The sequence below is a fragment of the Trichomycterus rosablanca genome, chromosome 13 (genome assembly GCF_030014385.1).
Source record: "Trichomycterus rosablanca isolate fTriRos1 chromosome 13, fTriRos1.hap1, whole genome shotgun sequence".
Classification (NCBI taxonomy): domain Eukaryota; kingdom Metazoa; phylum Chordata; class Actinopteri; order Siluriformes; family Trichomycteridae; genus Trichomycterus; species Trichomycterus rosablanca.
Window position 1 is genome coordinate 26,394,988 of NC_086000.1, and position 23,124 is coordinate 26,418,111.

At 38.3% G+C, this 23,124-nt stretch overlaps 1 protein-coding gene across 8 annotated transcripts in view; it reads left to right on the forward strand.

The window, feature by feature from the left end:
- ttll5 (tubulin tyrosine ligase-like family, member 5) overlaps window positions 1–23,124 on the forward strand; it is a 117,681-nt gene that overhangs the window by 14,892 nt on the left and 79,665 nt on the right. For 7 of the 8 annotated variants that reach the window (XM_063007191.1, XM_063007194.1, XM_063007196.1 and 4 more), the window contains exons 13-17: window positions 8,710–8,791; window positions 11,945–12,006; window positions 15,486–15,598; window positions 17,945–17,968; window positions 22,811–22,909. In XM_063007191.1, coding sequence (XP_062863261.1) covers window positions 8,710–8,791; window positions 11,945–12,006; window positions 15,486–15,598; window positions 17,945–17,968; window positions 22,811–22,909 — 380 coding nt within the window. The remainder of the gene's footprint in view (window positions 1–8,709; window positions 8,792–11,944; window positions 12,007–15,485; window positions 15,599–17,944; window positions 17,969–22,810; window positions 22,910–23,124) is intronic. The other variant, XM_063007195.1, reaches the window with a different exon arrangement.

Here is a 23,124-nt window from a genome sequence, read left to right on the forward strand (position 1 = left end):
GGCACTTTTCCCTGGTTAAATAATGCACAAAAATGAGTCACATTTAAGATTGAAGATCTCTTATACAAGTGAGCCATGGCAGAGACAGCAGCACAAACACAACACCACCATAAAAATAAAAAAAAATAAAAGAAAATATATACAATTATAAAATACTTGTCTAAAAACCTAGTGAGCTGCCTTGTTGCCTGCTGCCTACCTAGGTAGCTGCCCAAGTAGATAGGGTTCTAATAAGACATCAAACTTATAAGGCAGATTAGTAGGACACACCACTTAGATGGCGATTATGTCACCACAGGTTCGCCTACTAAGCTAACAGTTAGCCCCAGGCCATTCAAACCAGTGGGCTGAGGCAGCACAACCCACTAGCGTACCAGTTAACATCATCTTCCTATACAGAAAAAACGGTTAAATTGTTTTGCTGCACTGAATGCTGGGATTGCCTTCACTGCTAAAGAAGCATGTTATACATTCAGTTAACAGCTTCGAAATAAAGCATCCTAGTAGGCAGCATTTTAAGGCATCTAAAAAGTATATACAGAGTGCAGTATGTGGTATACAGTTAAATTAAGACAGACCGTGTCTTAATGTTGTTTTTATTTTTTTATTTTTTTAACTCACATGCACCGTCATGCTGGAATAGAACTGAAAGTTGGAAGCAAAGTGACATTTTCTTTTATGTACCTGTTAGCACAGATGTGGCTAAAACATCTAAGTTTATTAATTAAAAGGTGACCATACTAAAATGGTAAAGCAATTCTGGGGCTCCAAATGGAAATGACTGACTTCCAGCAGACTTGTGTGAACTCCATTACCATTACCTCTGTTGGTGTTGGCATTAATTGCTCCCCCTCTCTTTTTTTCCCTTGTTCTCTGTCTTCGTCATGATCCTTGGCTTTCTCCCCTTGTGCCTTTTACTCTGTCAGTCTCTAAGAGCTGAGAGAAATAGAATTAAACTGGGCTCTAAGCCTCCCAGAGTTCCCTCCTTTCTGCTTCTATCCATTTTATTTTCTCTCTAGACTCCACCTCACTTTATCCATCCATCATCCCATCAGTGCAGGGATATGTTTGTAGACATAATAGTTTACTGAGAAGTGTCACTTGTTTAGCAGGTAAACGTTATACATCAGCGTTAAGCTACCCTATCACAATCACCTGCATGAAGATGGTATCTCTCTTTCATTTCCATATTCAGTCTTGCTTGGGCAGTCAGTGTGCCCACAGGGTGAGGATGCGGTAATGCATGTGACAGGCTGTGGGCAGTACAGATTCTCTCGAGAACAGTGCGTGACTACAAATGTGTAGCCCATGCAGGTGCAGGCGTCAGTGGAATGTGATGAATATGACAAGATACAGATATGCATACCAAAACAAGTCTCCTGAACATAGCCAAACACGTGGAAAATAATACACTGCAAAAAATAACCTACAGTGTTTTAACAATGTTCAACCCCTTCAATTCTAACATAATGGGCACGATCTGAAGTTTTTATTTTATGTCTTTAAAAAAGAAATCGTTATTTATCTATGTGTGTCAGCTTTGGCAGCTGACAGCAAGAAACATTTTTCCCAGGGTGATGGGCAAAGCTTGGCTTGTTTTCCAGGTTAGTTAGGGGGTGTAGTATACAGCAAATGTTGTAGTCTTATACGACAAATGTCTAAAAGGTTTAGATCATGACTGGTCAACTCTGGACACTAATTATATATTTACTATTTTAATAATTAACTATTTCATTGTATACCAGTGTGCTGTGGACCATGACTTTGCTGAAACATCTTTATTTTCTCTCAATATTAATAAACATCCTCTTAATGATGCTTTACAGTATAAATGGTGTGTTCAAATGTGCCTTATAGGTTTTAGGTCAAGGCTCTGTGAAGGCCACTGTAGTTCCTCCCCAACAAACTCATCAAAAATTACTTAAGAAACAACAGGTTTGCAGTGGTACAGTCATGCTTGAACAAGAAAGGGCTTTTCCCAAACTGTTGCCATGAAGTTAGAAACATATACTGTACAGTACTTCATCTTATCAAATTAGGTCTATTGCTCTAGGCCACCGCCTCTGTAATGCAGGATCCAACCTCATTATTGGCCAGTGATATTGGCCGGCTTGGTGTCTGCACAGACCTGGTTGACTATGTCTGATGTGTGTTGGTGCAAGGAAGAAATACTCTGGCTGAGCACTGTAATGGATTGGTATTCTGTCCCAAGTGTAACCCAGTAGAACCAGACCCGCCACAACACAATGTTTTTGTTAAAATGATAATTTATAAAGCATTAAAATCCACAATCTGAAGAAGTTAAATGTGCATGAAGTTAAAGAATTTTGGCTACAAGGTGAACAGCTGACCATGTTTTTTCCCCTCTGTAGTCATAGAATCATAAGACATTAGCCATTTAGCTAGTGAGTCTACCATTTTTTTTATTTGTCAGTAGAAAAAAATAGTGCTGTAATGAAAAGGCTCATGGAGGGCATCTATAAACTAGCAGGAGGAATGTCAACAAATCCACCTGGCTCTGTATTTTTCAGTGGCTTTTGTTTTATGTTCTCAGGAAATTTCCACCTAATGTGCATAAATAACATGTAATTATTGACCAGGGAATATTTAATAGCAGCCGAATAAATTCCCTTGTGCTGTTTGTTTTTGAATAAGTCGAGTACCTTAATAACGTGCTCTGGTGTTATCGAAGCCGCCATCATTATTTATCAGCTGAAGCACACAAAGCTCATCTTTCAGAGCAAGTTGTAGTTCAATCTTGTTATTCAATCTGGTTGCCAGTCCCATATTTTGTATGAATGTAGTCTTTGCGCACACATTATTTATTAGGGTGTCATTATGGTTATGTTTTGTGAAATGTGCCATGTGCTTGCATTTTCTACATATTTTAAACCCTCATTCTTCTATTATTTATCATGCCGTTTAAATTTTATTTTACCAAAGTTTCTGTTCTGTTTTCTGCATGAATTATAGCAAAATATGGAGTAAACCCCAAAAGTAGAACACTTGAGGCTCATATATGCCTAAATGGAACCCAATAGTAGGGAAAAAAAGTGGAGGACAATAAATAGGATAAATGAAGGGCCTAAAATCATAAGTAGTCTATAAGAGAACAGGCCTCATTGTTTCCCTTGTGTTTGGATGAAAACCATATGGGAACATTGCACACACATTAATTTTATTGCACGGCAAATAATTCCCCCGCAACAATTTAAGTTTTGGAATATACTCTTTATATTTCTAAATCAAAGACTGCACTGGACTGCTCTTTTACTGGCCCAAGCTTGAGCTCCTATCTGAATGAGCCACTGTAACCTAATCTTTTATTGCTCCCTTTGTTTCTCTGTTGTGGACACAGAGTTCACTACTTAATGCTGTATTGGAGGACATTAGTGTTTGTGTGTACAATGGTTAAATTCTGTGTATATTTAACTGTGATTGTGCAATGGTATGGTGACATTGGTATTCACCATTTTAACAGCACATAGTAGAGCACATATGCTTGTCTCTGTGCTTCAGATGCTTTATATGCTCTATATTTGTTTAGTTGCAATTAGAAATATTTAACTCCCCAAAGTAAATAAGGATTTAGAACTCTAAAACCTTTTGTGGGGATAGATTTCAATTATTTAATAAATGATAAGTCTTGGTCAATTAAATGATGCAGCCAATGAACAAGGAAAATGAATGATGTAGTATTTTGTTAGTACTGCCACGTCACAATATTTAACCACTTCATAAAATTGCTGATCTTAAAACCTCCTGTCTGTATGAATTGGGTTACAACATGATTAAACCACTAAGAACTCAATAACCAACCTTAATTTGTTTCAGCCGTGATGTGTTGTATAACACCTCACAAAGATTCAAGTGTTCAAAGTGTGTTGAAACCATGGTGAAAATTAAGGAGCTGTCACAAAAGCTGAGAGAGATCATTTCACTGCACCAAAAGGGCATAGGGTATAAGGTTTTTAAGACCTTAAACATTCCTAGAAATACCATTGGGAGTATTGTCTGGAAGATCAAAACTTATGGCTCAGCAGCAAACCTAACTGGCCATGGGAGGAAGCCCAATATATTGTCGTGGAATATTTGAATCGGTTATTAACTGTCTTAACAAGTCATTAATGTTATGAAGTGATAAAAGACTAAAGTGTTGGTATAGTCCACTTACCTCCTACTACAATTTATTGGCATATAAATTATAAATCACATCTTATTAATCTTGCATCAGTGTGATACAATGTTTTTGTGATGATTCTTTTTTAGCTGTTGGTCATCACACAGGATCTTTCATCCATGTATTTTATTTGACACAGTTTTTAGCCAAATTCTCTCCCTGATGCAACCCTCCTGTTTGTTCGGGATTGAGATTGGCATTAGGAATGCACTGATATGTATGTGTCACCCTATGTACTGCCATGCACCTTATTTATTTGTTAGCCTAGCTTGTGATTTGATCCCCCAGAACTCAGGCACTGCTGTTACCGGCAGCGTGCCACACAAGCTCTCTGAGCTAATATTCCTAAAATACTTTAGTTATTTATAGTGTTTAAAAATATTAGCCATTATTCAACACAGCTTTGTACAGCTGCACTGAGTTGTCATGGTCTGTATGTTGGGTTTCTCCTCCCTTTGTTTTTTTTGGCTTGTACTGTATATTTAACCTGCGTAAATATGGCATATAGCAGAAATTTCTTTGGTACGTTCACACGTCTCTGCATCGTGTGAAACAGGGTTAACATCCACTTTTCTAAATGATGGAAAATACCATTGTTATGCAGCTTAAACCACAATAGGAAAGGCTGAATGACTGAAAACTTTCCTTTACAGAGTTAGTATGGAAGCATACACATTGCATCGCTCTGTTGATATTTAACTCTGACCTCATGTAAGGACATCCACCCATCACTAAATAGTTTACAAAAAGCCACCCAAAGCTGATGAGAAAACGATTAGTTGTGGTGGAGCACCCGGTTAACTGAGATCCAGCAGCACTGTTATTGCTGCTGTGTTGTGCCGCCATGATCTCTCTTTCTTCTCTCCATTGCCCAGCAGCTCTTGATCTTCCCTTGTTAATATTTGTTTATTTTCCTAACTGTGGATATTTTGTGGTCATGTTAATATGGCCTCCTGGTAGATGACGAGCCAGAGAGCAGCTCTGCTTGTGCGGGCTGAGGCAGTGGGGAAGGCCGGCGTCTGCTTCTAATTGAGGGAAAATCAGTAGCACATGGAGCTTGAGGAGTCTGTGTGTATGTTTGTGTTGAGGGTGCGTGTGTGTGTGTGTGTGTGTGTATATATATATAAAGCATTCAGAGGCTTAAAAAGTGATGTGCACATTCATCATCTTTCATGTGTCTTGTCAGGCTTTTTCTCCCATGTGTTTGTTTGCTCTATTCTTTTGCTAGTAGACTTGGATGATGTTTTGGTGTTTGTTTAATACTGCACATTACTATAAAAAAATAACCGGTTTTAAATGTTCAGACGAGCGCCTTGGTACACAGTATACAGAAAAATAACATTTTGTTTGTTTTTAATATCTATTACTCAGTTTCCAGCAATATCTTATTTACTTCATCAGTTCTTAAATAAGTCTAGTGGGTTAGCCTAATTTTCTGCTGCACTGCCATTCAATCCACTATCTGGTGTCTGCATACAGGCAATGTTTGAGAGGTGAAATGTCTGAGACCACTCAATGGATTGATGTCATGTGCAGGGTGGGATAAGACTCAATACCCCAAAAAAACGATGTGAACAATGTATATACACAAGATGCCGCATAGGAAACACCAAACTGACCCATACATACTTGCTAAAAGGAGACCAGGCCCCCACTTGCTCATTCTGTGGATCAAGAACTTGAATTACACACATTCTCCATTCATGCCAACAGATGAACGCCATCAGAGCAAAGTTCTTTTTTCACCTTAGTATCCTCTCAAAAATTCTTGGAAGGACTCGCACTTAAAAACACCATATAAAAAAAGATAAAGAAAAAAACAATTAAAACTCTACCCACACTGTTACATAATCACTCTTACCACTATACAGACTTGTTAAGAAAGCACATCGACTCACCACTTTGACTTTTAAAGACTGTTAGCTAGCTATGATGATAGCCAAAGCAGCTGACATGGCGTTAAGAATTAAACAACAACGTGTACAGGGTTTGCTGCTTTGAGCCCTGTGTTTTTGAATAAATAGGTCCTGTCGCATTCCTGACCAGGATAAGACGGTGGTTTAACTTAAAAATTAATGCAAGAACTCATTGATGAATCATCCACAAGTTCACAAAAGGATGAACATTAAAAAAATTACAGGTCTTTATATTCAATAAATGTAATGATCATTTAAAAGCTGTATTTTGTGTTTAGTCCTGTTGTCTTTATCGTACATTAACAGATCTGAAACATTTAAATGTGACATTAGCAAAAATAACATAAATTGGTTAAGGGCAATACTATACTTTTTGTTAATGTAAATTATTGCTACATTCGCTGCTGCAGTGAGTAGTTAAAGAATAGTCTTTGTAAACTCATCTAGTAGTATACATGTGTGATATTGAGTTTTGACTTGGATACAAAAAAGACCCATACCATAGAATCAGCCTTTAGAGAGCCATGGGAAGAATAAGCAGAAAGGGTTGATTTGAGCATAGTGAACTCCCTCTCTGCTAAAAAGACTTTATTGTTGAGCTCTCTCTGCCTGAGAGGCTTAAGATAGGGATAAATATTGCAGAGACTGTGGAATTGCCAGGTGCCTTTTCACACTTGGAAAATACTTTTCCAGCTTTTCCCCTGACGTGGCACTGAAGGGGATGTGGCAAATATATGTTGGAGTTGGTGTAAATATTTCAGCCTCTGAATATTATCAGAGCAAATGATATTTATTAACTGTATTTTCCAGTGATATATAAGTAATTCTTATGATTGTTTGTAATATCTCACAATGAAATGTATTCTAATCGAATGCCCCTAGTACACCAGAGAGAGACAACAGCTACACATACCTGGAACTGTTAAAGAAACCCTCAACCAAGAAAACATAAGAACAATCCTTAACCCTCCTGGCAGAAATGAAAATAAAAACAAAAATATAAATGGACAAATAGAAGCAAAGAAAAATGACTTCAACATAACAGCGATCATGCCATAAATAACACGTGTATAAAATGATGTAAAAAAATCAAATAAATAAATATGATTGATTTTTTATGTGTAGTTAAGTTCTGTAGGAGCTCTTAATGACCGAACTCTAATTCCCCTGATACAATTATCATCAGTAACAAAAATGCACAAGTACGGCATGACTGGTGCAATTACGACCTCTGATGGCTGATTGATGGCGCCTGCACAGAGACGAGAAAATAGTGCTCTCAGGGTGCGTCTCTCTGTACACAACGCTGAGCTGCACTGCACTCGTCAAAGTGTAGGTGATAAGATGCATACGGCATGCTGCCAACGTGTCAGAGGGGGCGTGGCTTAAAAAAAAAAAGGGAGAAAATGCGTAAACAGAAATATATATATATATATTTAAAAAATGCACAAGTACATCAATGAAAAACGAGTTGTGTAGGCCGCTCAGGTGGCGCAGCGGTAAAAACACACGCTGTTCACCAGAGCTGAGATCTCGAATACATCGTATCGAATCTCGGCTCTGCCTGCCGGCTGAGGCTGAGCGGCCACATGAACAACGATTGGCCTGTTGTTCAGATAGGGGCGGGATTAAGCCGGATGGGGACTCTCTCTCAGAGTAGTGCGATTACTGCGACCTCTGCTGGCTGGTTGGTGGCGCATTGCACGGAGATGGGAAAGGAGTGCTGTAGAGGGTGTGGCTCTCCGTACACAGCGCTGTACTGCACTGCACTTGTCAAGTGTAGGTGATAAGATGTTCGATTGCTGTGCACGTGTCGGAGGGGGCGTGGAACAGCTTCGTTCTCCCCAATCAGGAGCAGGGACCAGCATTAGTGAGAGGATGATTGATGGGCAGAAATTAGATGCGCTAAAGTGGGAGAAAAAGGAAAAACGAACAACCAAAAAAAATAAATAAACGAGTCGTGTTGGTGTACTGTGTAAAGAAAAGTACGTGACAAACACAACCGTGCTACCTTGTTATTTTTTTTTTTCTTATTACAGGTTCTTATTGGTAGGTAAATGTAAAACATGTAGGTGGCTAAACTTAAATTTAATTAATCATTCAGTTTAGAATTTAGCTCTAATGTGTTCTCCAGAACAGATGCTTCCTTCACAAAAGCCAAGAAAGGCAGATGTCTCTATATTTCAGTAGGGTTGTGTCTGCCACTTTTTTTTTTTTTTTTTTTTTGGTTGTTAGTGTGTTTGCTTAAACTATTGGCCCAGATTTCCTTTGAAAATATTTCTAATATCATTTTATAGATTTTCTTTGTGTCTGTAAATATGTTTCTTATCTTGGTCCGTGTATTAAATTTCCTCTATTAAGTTGGGTATATTGAAGTTAATGTATGACCTTAGCAGATGTCCTTTGAAGAGAATTTTCTTCATATGATTCGATATTTAATTTGTGTTTAATTAGTAGCAGAACAATACATCTTGGCATTCAAGCTGCTTATGTAGTTTAAGATTTGGCCTCTTCAGCAGCCCTATAGGCTCTGTGTTGGGGAGCTGGTAAAGCCGCTCGCTTTGTCATCCACCAAGCTAATGATTTTGTGTCTGAATCCCTTTTTTTCTGCAGAATTGTATGGTTTTGATGTTCTCATTGATTCCAACCTCAAGCCCTGGCTCCTTGAAGTGAACCTCTCGCCGTCACTGGCGTGGTGAGTGACATCGGTTTTGACACTATAAGCTCATACTTCTATACCATTCACTTTTTCCAGCTCTTCATCTGTTTGGGTTTGAAATAGCTTGTCGGTTTTTTTTAAGCACACTGATTGAGGGTGGGATTTGGCCTCTCGTTCAGGGCTGAAGAGTGGAAGGGGTGCAAATCATTATTGTTGGGGGAACAGTCTTAAAATATACAAAAGAAAATCCTGTGATTAAAACTGAAGTAAAGGAAAGTGGTTGTCAGGGTCGGAGTTTGCTCCGTTTCCAGTAGCAGTAGCTTTACTTTCACTAATCTTTGCTGATTATTTTAATTGGCTGATGTATCTGCTATTGGATAACAACACATCCGTTGACGTTTGTCTCTGAAGAACCAAAGTAGTTTTTAATTATGTGTGATGTGAAAGAATGATTACAGATATAAAATGTGCCGCAAGAAAATACTAGATGGCTTCATTACAATGCCAATAGAATTTACAGTAGCCTTTTTCCTGGCTTAATGTTTACTTTTGTTTGGCGTTAAAAACGTTGGAAATAATTAAACTGAAGGCTATGTAAGAGACATTCATAGCAACCATTTGACAACTAAATAAAAGTTACCATTCCACTGGATGCACTACAAGTTTTAGTCAGTAAAGATGTGAAACAATAATTTCTGATTGCATCAGTTACACACAGGAACAAATAAGTGTTCCAATAATACAATTGGCCTTCACAAAAGCTGCATGCTTTATCATCAACATAATACTGGTCTAAAATGGTCCAAGTTCAATCATGTCACAGAAAAGCTTATAGACAGTAGCAGTGGACAAAGGTGCATTTTACTGTTTATGGTGTATTTTATACTGATTTTCATAAAGACTGTTGAATGCTCAATACTTCCCTTTAATAAGGTCATTTTGTGCGTATCACCAAGGCTTGTTTGAAAACGATTATAAACATATAACAGACTTGGCTGCCACTGAGATTGGTGGCTGGACATGGTTACCGAATCATTCTCTTCTGACTTGTCATTTATGGCCGGCAGATGGGGCATGGAGACGCAGATGATTGCTTTGTCCAGTTTCTGTGAGCTGTAGTTTTACTTATTACACCATTCTTTTCCCAAGCAAATGTTTTCGTTTCATAATCAGTACTAAAGGATTAATATCGGCATCAGCCTACCAAAGTGCTCATTAGTGTTTCTCTTTATTTACTATTAAATTTACATGCATTTTATTTTAACCATTAAATGGTCTGCTCAACCATTTGCCTGAGCTTACTCTGAGTCTAAATGCCTTGGTAAAAATAAGCTGTATTTAAATCCTGTTTGGGCCGTATCTCTAACTTGGTTGACGTGTTAAACTCAAAAATATTAGCAGATGGTTAAAAAAACAGCCTTTCTAACCTATATATCAACTTTTCAGCTAGCAGCTGAAAAATCATCCATGAAAGTGTCATCAATTTGGGCGGCACGGTGGCTAAATGGGTAGCACTGTCGCTCTGTGATTGTCCATGACTGTTTGATATTAAACTTGTGAACTGATGAACCTAATGTGTAATGAGTAACTACCATTCCTGTCATGGATGTAACCAAAGTGTAAAATCCTAATAAACAAACAAACATGTTGAACTTGAAGGAATGCTAGGTAAACCTAAGAAGAGTGTGAGATTTCTCCCAGTTTGTTAAAACCCTGACTGAAAGACAGCCTTTATGCTGGTTTGGCAAGTGGAAAGAGAACATCTTAATGAACTCTTAAATGAGTCAAGGGTTTTCCCCTCCAAACCTTACTGTGGGTATACTGTAAACATGCCTATAAACATTTCGTACTGGGGTTCTTAAAATAGCCCAAGTTTCTGACACACATAAATGTAAATAGTCGTGTTTCCTGCATTTTTTTCAGGGTTAATAAATTTTGTCTAAATAGATTTAAGCCTTTATGCCATTTGACTTTAGAAAAACAACCTTGCCCTTTCTTTCCACTGTAATAAAATGTCACTTAAATGACATGGAAAATGCAATTTAAAATGTGTATCCTGTAATTGCTATTTAGTCCTAGCTGGGTGTAGTTTAAGATTTGTTTTTTACAGTTTTGCTAACACACTATGGGTGCTGTTTTCTTTACACTGAATAGCTTTTTTCATATAGTTAGTAGTTTAGTTTTGGGAACATATTGGTTTTAAAATCTAAATGACCACTTCACATAAATAATGTGGGTGTGGAATGTCTGGGCAGAATATGTTGTAAAAGTAATCATGTCTAAAACCTAATAAACTGAATAGTGAGGCTATGGGGGCTCCGGTAAGTGTACCTTTTCATTGATAAATGAGGTTCGGGGGTGTAAAAATGTACAGATCAATAGTCTGGCTACAGTAAGTAATTGTATACTGAAGTGAGATATAATGTCCAACAAACTGTTCTGTTTAAAGGAAAAAACAGATGAAAAGATGGTGAGGAGCACTGCAACATCAAGTGTTTTCTTCTCCAGGTCTGTTATTAACAAATAACAGGACATCAGAGAATGCTCCGTTGGCCCAGTGGTGAATTACCCTAGCCCTCCAATGCTGGGATCCAGGGTCCGAATCCCCAGCAGTGCTCTCAATTGGTCAGGTGTCTACATACAGACATGATTGGTTATGTCTGAGGGGTGAGGGGTGGCCCAATGCCATGAATTGGTTTCCAGTCTATGGTGTTACTGCATTGCGCTCAGTGATTTTAGGGAAGCTGGACTTGCCATGACCCTGACCAGGATGAAGAGGTGATAAAACATTAAAATGAAATGGAAAATTAATAACTCTTTTTTTTTTTTTTTTATATCAGCCAAGCAAATTGAGTGATTCTCACAATTACAATTGTGTGATCCTTCGAACCTTTGAAAGAGGGAGAAGTGAACACATACATTAGCTTAATTTAAGACATCCAATGTCATTTAAATAAGACTGGGGTAATGTATGCAGTAAATAAAATGATCCAAATACCCTCGTTTCATTTAGTATGCACTTACATGCTGTGGAATCGACAAGTCCTGCTTATAACCAATACATTTCTTAATGGTTTAGCTTTTCTAGTATCTTGACTTCTGATAATATTTAGAATAACTTGATGCTCTGCTAGAGGATTTTTTTTTACCTTGTAGCAGTGTGTAATTCTACTGTGTTTATACTTCTAGTGATACTCCTCTTGATCTAAAGATAAAGGCCAGCATGATCTCGGATATGTTTTCTCTTGTGGGTGAGTAGTTTTTTTTCCCCATTGTTTCAGTAAATTATTCTACATCTTTAATTGTGAGGGGTATAGCCAAAACCTTGTGATGAACTGGCATCCTGTCCAGCATATTGCTGCCTTACACCTAGGCCTTCTGTGACCCTGCCTGGAATAACTTGTTATAAAAATGAACTGAAATTAAGTGATTATTTGTGAGAACAGCACTGTCTCTCTTTATCCACACTAATGAGTGTTCAGATAGCACAGATTGGCAAGCTTAGCATAATTCATAATGGAGACCTCCACCAACAAATATTTCACAAATATTTAAGCAAAAGCTACATCAACTTCCAGCATTTTAGTTGAATAATAATAATAAGAAGAAGAAGTTCGACTTTTATAGCGCCTTTCACAACACCCAAGGACGCTTTACAAAGAACAGAAGAGTAAATTAAGATACAAAAAATAAAGACAAACACATGAAAAGCGTATAAATTACATAGACTAATGAATCATGAGGCAGCAGAAGAAGAAAAATATTGGGTAAACATGAGTTTTAAGTAAAGATTTGAATTCAGAAAAAGAAGAGGTAGAGCGCAGGGAAAGAGGAAGAGAGTTCCAAAAAAAGAGGAGCAGAGATATGGAGAAGGATCTCCCACCCATAGTAGAGAGCCTGAATCTGGGGACAATCAGAAGACCATCGTCAGCAGACCGTAAAGTACACGAGAGTATGGATGTTGAAAGTTACGTAAATATATGGGACTGAGACCATGAAGTGCTTTAAAAGTGAGAATAAGGATTTTGTATTGAATGCATTTGGAGATGGGTAGTTTAGAAAGTCACAGATTATTACTAGAGCATCAGCAGTTTTAGGAGTTCAGCCTTAAGTTTAACGTTTTCCTTCTACATGTGAAATAGTGGTAGGAAATAGTGAAGGAGTGCCAGTGTTCTCTGGAACGTTCTTATGCTCGCATATCCACAGTGGGCCTAATTTGATGTGTTTTAAACTGTATCTTGTCTGTGCAGTTTTTAGTCTGTACACAGTTCATATTGCAAAGGGGCAATAAAGCATTAACTGAACTGTTAGTGGTTTTCATTATGAGCCAACTGAGCTTTATTTGAGTCCTACAAATTATTTTGTCTGTGGGGTGTGCAGCATTTTAAAAGAAACCGCAGGCATTATTCACTGGCATTAGATTACCTATGTGGTAGAACCATTAAAAGAAAATGATCTTATTGTTAACTGTTTGTATATTGTTTAAAGAGAACTGCATCTATCTTTGATATTCCTGAGCATCTTATGTGTGTGGAGGGTATTATTTAACCCTTAATGACATACCTGGTCCTTATAAAACATGCCATACACCAATCAGCCATAACATTAAAACTGCCTCCTTGTTTCTAAACTCACTGTCTATTTTATCAGCTCCATTTACCATATAGGAGCTTTTTGTAGTTCTACAATTACTGACTGTAGTCCATCTATTTTTCTGCATGCTTTGTTAGCCCCCTTTCATGCTGTTCTTCAATGGTCAGGACTCTCCCAGGACCACTACAGAGTAGGTATTATTTGTGTGGTGGATCATTTTCAGCACTGCAGTGACACTGACATGGTGGTGGTGTGTTAGTGTGTGTTGTGCTGGTATGAGTGGATCAGACACAGCAGTGCTGATGGAGTTTTTAAACACCTCACTTTCACCGCTGGACTGAGAATAGTCCACCAACCAAAAATATCCAGCCAACAGCGCCCCATGGGCAGCATCCTGTGATCACCGATGAAGGTCTAGAAGATGACCAACTCAAACAGCAACAATAGATGAGCAATCATCTCTGACTTTACATCTATAAGGTGGACCAACTAGGTAGGAGTGTCTAATAGAGTGGACAGTGAGTGGACACGGTATTTAAAAACTCCAGCAGCGCTGAAAGGTAAGTAGAGAAACAAATTGACTATAGCCAGTAATTGTAGAACTACAAAGTGCTTCTATATACGTAGTAAGCGGAGCTAATAAAATAGACAGGGAGTATAGACACAAGGAGGTGGTTTTAATGTTATGGCTGATTGGTGTATATTATTACATTTACATTTTCAGCATTTAGCAGACGCTTTTATTCAAAGCGACTTACAGTACTGTGACAGTATACTGTCTGAGCAGTTGAAGGTTAAGGACCTTGCTCAAGGGCCCAACAGTAATGGGGCTTGAACCAGCAATCTTTAGGTTACTAGTCCAGTATTTTAACCACTAGGCTACAACTGCACATTGGTTTAATTGGTTTAAAACTAAATTTATTTGTCGTCTTTCCAGAGAACAATAAACGTTGCCCTACCTTAGTTCTAAATTGTCCATGGTTATGCATTAAGGCCTGCTGATTTACAGAAAAATTACATATGTAGTTAATGTTAAATAAATTACCAAGTTAATTTTTATAGCTTTACTTAAATGATTCCAGTTAGCATTTATGGTACAAATAATAGCCATTTTGGCAGGATATTGGCATTGTGGCTGATCCCCTTGATGTTAGAGGAGCAATTACTACTGTATCCTAGCAATAAACTGGAACCTGGAGAACAACCCTTAGTATTAGAGACAGGCTGTTTGCAAAGATGCTGCTATGTTTGTTAGAAACATTGGCTGGTTCTTGTTGGATATATGCATTATTAGTGCCAGATGGTGAGATGTTGGAGTGGGGTACTTGTGTTAAAATATAATTTTACTCCAGACAAATCCTGATTGTGCCAGGCAAAAGGAATGTGGCTCAGCTTCAGCATTTGGCATTTTCTTCTCTTGTAGTAAGGTTGGATTTGTTAGTCTGTTGCATTTGTGCATCTGTTGCAACTCTAATTGTAATGTTTTTTTTTTTTTCTAAAACCCACCCCGAAACCATGTTATTTATGTTTATATCCTGTACAAGTGTGAATTCCTGGTTGTTTTCCAAATGTCATCCTATGTTCCTCACAGTGTGTAACTACCATTCAAAATGCAATAATTAGACACAGTATTAGAATAGTATGCAATTCTGCATTTCTCGCCTCACAGCAAGAAGGTCCAGGGTTCAATCCCGAGGTCTTTTCTGTGTGGAGTTTGCATGTTCTCCCCGTGTCTGCATGGGTTTCCTCTGGGAGCTTCGGTTTCCTCCCACACACCAAAGAAATGCAACTGAGGTGAATTGGAGATACATAATTGTCCATGACTGTGTTTGACATTAAACTTGTGAATTGATGAATCTTGTGTAACCAGTAACTACCGTTTCTGTCATGAATGTAAAGTGTGTTAAACATGAAGTTAAAATCCTAATAAATAAAATCAGATGGACCTCCTGAGCTTTCATACTTTTATTTTCCACATAAATATACAAAATATTTTTAAGCATTGTACCTTTAAAAATGGACAGTGGTAGCCTGGTTGTTTTCCAAATTACTAATGCCTTATAGTGTTTAAAATCAACCATCCTTCATTAAAGCAACTACAGGATGTGGTATGTTTTTAATAAATCACTTAAAACAGATGAACACTTTCTGCCCCCAGGATTTGTATGTCAGGACCCTCTGCTAAAACAGATGCGAACAGATAAGACTGTGTTTGACCACGGTATGAAGAGCCAGACCCAAAAAACTCAGGTATGTGAGACTATTTTTAAACTACCCGATTTTTCCATTGTGGTGGGTTTTCCAGCATGTTAACTCGCTTATAAGTTTATAAAACTGACAGCTTGCAATTATTGATGTCATGTACTGTGCTAAGCTTTATTTTGCTGTTAAATCTGGAAAAATGTAGTTTAGTCTGTCTGAAGTGAGCCTTACCTACAAATCTGCAGCATGCTAAATGATTCATTTGACATTTTACATTTATCAAACTGCTACTGCTGCATGCTTTGTTGTTTTTTGTGTTAAAGATGTACCAAATTCTAATTACAGTTCAATTTAATACATTTGTTTTCCTATGGCTGAATGTGTTTGCTTGATAAAGCTGCAGTGTCGTGTCATGCTTTACTCAGCTACAGTATGCTCAAGAGGGGCCTGTGTTTAACTTACTCTCAAATGTTATTTTTTTACAGCACCTTATCACTTACTGTTATTAAGCAGTTACGGACAGATTTATGATGTCAGTTTCACAGTTGTATGAATTCATTGCAGCTATCATTTGCTCAGAGGTAGTTCACTGGCAGTTAAAAAGATTATTTGGTATCTACGTCTAAGGTACAAACCAGATGTTATTTTGTAATTCTACTAACACTATCTGTTAACTATGGTTTTACCTTAAAATATAATAGCCATATTTTATCCTTAAAAACCCAGCTGTTTCAGCATAAAATTACAACATGAAATTAATATTAACTTTTCTAGTTTAATTCCAAGAGCTTAATTTAAAAAGGATCATTTATGGGAAAGCATGTCAACAAATACCATGGTTGTAAAAACATTTAATAATTGTTGGTTGTCTTTTCTGTGTGGAGTTTGCATGTTCTCCCTGTGTCTGCATGGGTTTCCTCTGGGAGCTTCGGTTTCCTCCCACAGTCCAAAGAAATGCAAGTGAGATGAATTGGAGATACATAATTGTCCATGACTGTGTTTGACATTAAACTTGTGAATTGATGAATCTTGTGTAACCAGTAACTACCGTTTCTGTCATGAATGTAAAGTGTGTTAAACATGAAGTTAAAATCCTAATAAATAAAATCAGATGGACCTCCTGAGCTTTCATACTTTTATTTTCCACATAAATATACAAAATATTTTTAAGCATTCTACCTTTAAAAAGTGACAGTGGTAGCCTAGTGGGTGGAGCCTTGGACTATCAACTGAAAGGTTGAGAGTTCGAATCCCAGCTCTGCCATGCATCCACTGTTGGGCCCTTGAGAAAGGCCCTTAACCCTCTCTGCTCCAGGGGCGTATGATGGCTGACCCTGCGCTCTGACCCCAGCTTTCAAACCAACTTGGATATGCGAAAAAAGAATTGCATTGTTCTGTACACCTGTATATGTATATATGACAAATAAAGCCATTCTATTTTATTCTTTATTATAAAACGGATAGTTCCGGTCCTAAAATCTGATTGGCTGAGCCGCGTTCAAAGCCGTTGTAAAATCCCAGATAAACGCACACCTATGACCACCTCACATCATTCCATATTAATACGCCACTGAAAAGAAAAAATGAATGTTATGTTCGCCCTCATGTTGCCTAGCAACACTGTTAACGAACTACCTGGGGTCGCGGAAGAATGCTTTTTGTAAGTGTTTTTGTAAATAAAAACATTTATAAATTGAACATTGTTGTATTTTATTATATTTTATGCTGACCGCCATTTTATACAAGCAATAAGCCACTCGAGACCGTGCATTACTGCTATGATTTTATCACTGGAAAAGACGTTTTAGCCTAAACAAAAACGACCTTCCCCGTGATAAAATCGCAGTAATGCACGCTCTCGTGGCTTATTGCTTTATTTTAAAATGGTGCTTGAGTGGTGCACCTGTAAATTACGCTAGCTCACTACCTCTGGGATTCAGGGTTAAAGTCCCTAGTGCTTATATCAGCCAGGTTGGCATTTACAGACATGATTTGGCTATGTATTTATTAGGGGAGGGAGTTGGGAAAGTGACCAGGATAAAGTGGTGATGAAACATAATATATATATATATATTTGTATATAATTACATTGATTTGTGTTTAATAATTTGAAGTGAGACAGTTTCTATTGCAGAATTGCTGCTACTATCTGCTGCTGCTTAATATGGGTACTATTTGATAATTGACTAGGTTACCATACAGTAAAAATATCAATCTGTTTAACCTGTATTTTGTTTTGTTTGTAATAATTGTGTGTTCTTTTTATTAGAATTAAATAAAAAAGCAATGCAATTTCTGAACAAAAAATTCTATTTGAAATTCATTTTCTTTATGGCCACAAATGTTTATCATCTTATTCTTTTTTTGCTGACTAATAGTGTTGTCTCTTCACAGGCTACTTCAGCTAGATCCAAAGTGGTAAGTGTGCCTTTTCTAACAGAATTGTATTATTTGTTCTTTTTTATTTTGTGCATCACAGTCACTAGCGAAACAGCATAGATCAGTTGGACAATGGTAGGACCATTTTCATTTCTTCTGTTATTTGAAAATGCATTTTCCACCACAGTTCCACTGTCATCATTTCTTTTGATGATCAATGGTTGGAATGGCATATCAACTTTAGGGCATGAACATAGATATATTGCATTGTTCATTAAAAGCTGAATGCTCAGATTACGAGAGCCACAGTTATTTTTGTAGATTCTGTTTGCAAAGTATTTTGTAAGTGTCTGCATAATAATACATTTACAGTGTATCACAAAAGTGAGTACACCCCTCACATTTCTGCAAATATTTCATTATATCTTTTCATGGGACAACACTATAGACATGAAACTTGGATATAACTTAGAGTAGTCAGTGTACAACTTGTATAGCAGTGTAGATTTACTGTCTTCTGAAAATAACTCAACACACAGCCATTAATGTCTAAATGGCTGGCAACATAAGTGAGTACACCCCACAGTGAACATGTCCAAATTGTGCCCAAAGTGTCAATATTTTGTGTGACCACCATTATTATCCAGCACTGCCTTAACCCTCCTGGGCATGGAATTCACCAGAGCTGCACAGGTTGCTACTGGAATCCTCTTCCACTCCTCCATGATGACATCACGGAGCTGGTGGATGTTAGACACCTTGAACTCCTCCACCTTCCACTTGAGGATGCACCACAGGTGCTCAATTGGGTTTAGTCCATCACCTTTACCTTCAGCTTCCTCAGCAAGGCAGTTGTCATCTTGGAGGTTGTGTTTGGGGTCGTTATCCTGTTGGAAAACTGCCATGAGGCCCAGTTTTCGAAGGGAGAGGATCATGCTCTGTTTCAGAATGTCACAGTACATGTTGGAATTCATGTTTCCCTCAATGAACTGCAGCTCCCCAGTGCCGGCAACACTCATGCAGCCCAAGACCATGATGCTACCACCACCATGCTTGACTGTAGGCAAGATACAGTTGTCTTGGTACTTCTCACCAGGGCGCCGCCACACATGCTGGACACCATCTGAGCCAAACAAGTTTATCTTGGTCTCGTCAGACCACAGGGCATTCCAGTAATCCATGTTCTTGGACTGCTTGTCTTCAGCAAACTGTTTGCGGGCTTTCTTGTGCGTCAGCTTCCTTCTGGGATGACGACCATGCAGACCGAGTTGATGCAGTGTGCGGCGTATGGTCTGAGCACTGACAGGCTGACCTCCCACGTCTTCAACCTCTGCAGCAATGCTGGCAGCACTCATGTGTCTATTTTTTAAAGCCAACCTCTGGATATGACGCCGAACACGTGGACTCAACTTCTTTGGTCGACCCTGGCGAAGCCTGTTCCGAGTGGAACCTGTCCTGGAAAACCGCTGTATGACCTTGGCCACCATGCTGTAGCTCAGTTTCAGGGTGTTAGCAATCTTCTTATAGCCCAGGCCATCTTTGTGGAGAGCAACAATTCTATTTCTCACATCCTCAGAGAGTTCTTTGCCATGAGGTGCCATGTTGAATATCCAGTGGCCAGCATGAGAGAATTGTACCCAAAACACCAAATTTAACAGCCCTGCTCCCCATTTACACCTGGGACCTTGACACATGACACCAGGGAGGGACAACGACACATTTGGGCACAATTTGGACATGTTCACTGTGGGGTGTACTCACTTATGTTGCCAGCCATTTAGACATTAATGGCTGTGTGTTGAGTTATTTTCAGAAGACAGTAAATCTACACTGCTATACAAGCTGTACACTGACTACTCTAAGTTATATCCAAGTTTCATGTCTATAGTGTTGTCCCATGAAAAGATATAATGAAATATTTGCAGAAATGTGAGGGGTGTACTCACTTTTGTGATACACTGTACATAGTTTATGTAAGCACTTGCATTGCATTCTTTTAAATGGTTGCAGTAACCTAATTCTAGCTGATGCATGTTATCAGTATATCTTTAACTCCCTTCACTTTAAAAGGTATAATGGTGATGCATATAACATTTGAAATCAAATAAAGAGCAAGACGACTCGTACACCGATCAACCATGAAATTAAAACCACCTCCTTGTTTCTACATTGTCTAGATACAATGACATGGTGGTGGTGTGTTAGTGTGTGTTTTGCTGATATGAGTGGATAAGACACAGCAATACTGCTGGAGTTTTTAAACACCTCACTGTCACTGCTGGACTGAATAGTCCACCAACCAAAAATATCCAGCCAACAGCGCCCCATGGGCAGTGTCCTGTGACCACTGATGAAGATCTCAAAGATGACCAACTAAAACAGCAGCAATAGATGAGTGATCATCTCTGACTTTACGTCTACAAGGTGGACCAACTAGGTAGGAGTGTCTAGAGTGGACAGTGAGTGGAAACTCCAGCAGTGCTGCTGTGTCTGATCCACTCATACCAGCACTACACACACTAACACACCACCACCATGTCAGTGTCACTGCAGTGCTGAGAATGATCCACCACCTAATTAATACCTGCTCTGTGGGGGTCCTGTGGGGGTCTTGACCATTGAATAGAGTAGAGTTAAGTATATTTGGTACTAGAGAACCAGGACTACATGTAGAAACTTAGGTTGGTACGTTAGATCAAGCAATTGTGGATTTTTACTTCTAAAGAACTAATAAGATGCTAGCTACTCAATGTTTACAATTGGGAAGTGTTTTAAACACAGAGAAGACTGGAATGCTATCTTCTCCTTGCAGATAGCAGGTCCAGTATTTCTCTCTTGGATCCTCTGCCATTGATTGCTATGATTTCATCAAGTCAAATTTCCCAAAAACAGGGCAAGTATTCAGAAGACTTTATTTCACTAAAACTATAAACTTTACGCCTGTTACTTAGTTGCCTTGTCATACATAAATAATTGTGTACACAGTGTCATTCCCTTTCGGAGATGTTCCGTACTAATTCAAGTGGTTTGGTTGCAATGATGTGGATTCATACATAAAATAGAACATCAGATTTATTCACTTTATTTCATGCTTTGATCATACTGCTGTACTCCCTGTCACATACTTGCCACTGTAGCCTCTAAATTGGCTTTAAACTTTGCTTTGCTTCCAGATTCTCTAATTAGAAAGCCTAAGTTTGATTATTTTACAGGACTGGAGCCCAGTCTTGACTGCCATCAGAGCCCGAAACTACTCAGACAAATTAAATGTAATCTTCGTGTTATTTAAGATGACAGATGCAGCAATTGATCCCTGCAGGTCAGATGCTGGTTCCTGGCACGCACTCAGAAGCCTATGCAAAGCCGTCAATCTCCTGTAGCAATGCTTGCCATTAGTCTGAGAGGCTAGAGAGATATGCCAGACAGGAGTGCTCAAAGAGACTTAAAATAGCATTTATTAAACAAAAATAAGCAGGGGATGTCGGTGAGGGTTTTATGTTTACATATGCCTGTATAGGTAACTTACGTTAGCTTTTACTTAACAGTACTTCCAATGTAAACTGGAACATAGCAGGCTGTATTACTTTCAAGTCATAATATAAGAATTAAAAAGGTTCAAAAACAATCTGGCACTTAAGAGTGTCATTTTAATTTGAAAACTTTAAAGCACATGAAATAATGTCATCTGAATAATGACTAACAGGAATTAACAAAACAAGAACACCAAAGCTCGGTTTTAAGGGAATTAAGATGCAATAACAACCATCTGCACATGTGATTTCTGCTAGGTTGATTAGCAAATGACAGCATGTAATAGTTAGCTATAATCGTTTCAACAGTTAGCACAAAAGAAAGAAAGTAGCAAACCACATGGAGAGGGTAATCGGGGGTTGCAGCAGAAAGAATAGCAAGTGTACAAATTCTGCGTGCAACATTCACAAACACTAACATTGTCTTAAGTGGGTTTGTATGAAACTCCTGAACTTAATGATTGGGAAGAGTGTCCACATACTTTTTGTCCAACGTTTGTAGAGAACAACAATACAATAATTGGTCTGTACAATACTACAGGGTGTCCATAAAATCTGGACACATAGGAAATATCACTATACGTTTACATTACGTTATATAACTATATGTTTCCTAAAATACACACTTACATATTGCGTCACAAATAGTGGAAAACACATTGAAGTTGTTATTAATTAATATCTAATGACATAAAATGTTGTTGAAAAATGTATTAAAATGTATTGAAAATATGCATTTTGCCTATGTGTCCAGACTTCAGGAACCCCCTGTAGGTTTATAACTATGGACATTTGCACATAAGGCAGAATCATCAATGCATTGTATTGTATTACATGATAAATTATTAAAGTGGATAAGTGCCCAGGTGGTGCAATGGGATATTCTTCTCAGTTCAAATCTCGGTGTTGCCACTGGTCGGCTGGGCACCATCTGGCAGGTATAATTGGCAGTGCCTGCAGCAGATACTAATTGGCCACCGTATCTGCTAGGGCGGGACGACCGGATTATGTGTGGGTGGGATCTTCATACGCTGTGTAAGGACCCTGATTGGCAGAAAAGATGCCTATGCAGAATTCAGGGACGAGAAGAGGAGGGCTGTGCATGTGCAATCAGGTATCCCTCAGCAGCGGAAGACAAATTGACTGTGCAAAATTGGGAGGGAATATGGAGAGAAAATGCATAAAAAAAGTGGTTAATAAATTTTTTTCCTGTATGCATGAAACAAAGTGCATAAAAATAATTAAGAAAAAGTAATGTCTTTTGATTAAAAATACACAGCAGTTGAAGTGATGCTGTGCAAGCAAAGTATGTTAACAAACTATGAACTCTGCGAACTCTTTCTTTATCCAGTTTCTGAAATCACAGTCTGCCAGCAACACTGATGCTGAGGAACAGATAAGAAAACATGGACGCAAATATGTGGACACGTTGGATTTGACTGCAGAGGAGGTAACATCTGCAATTCTTACTCTACTTACATTAAATGTAGCACCAACAAGTGGGGTCTTTTTCTGTTGTTTGATAGCTTTCCGTATCTTCCAGCACATGCTTTCTTAGAGACAGGCAAAGCCCGCCATGGTCTCCTCTTAAACTCTTTCTCGGGCAACGTCAGAGTACACTTGCCATGCACCTTCTATACTGCCACTAACTATCTCTCTTTTAAA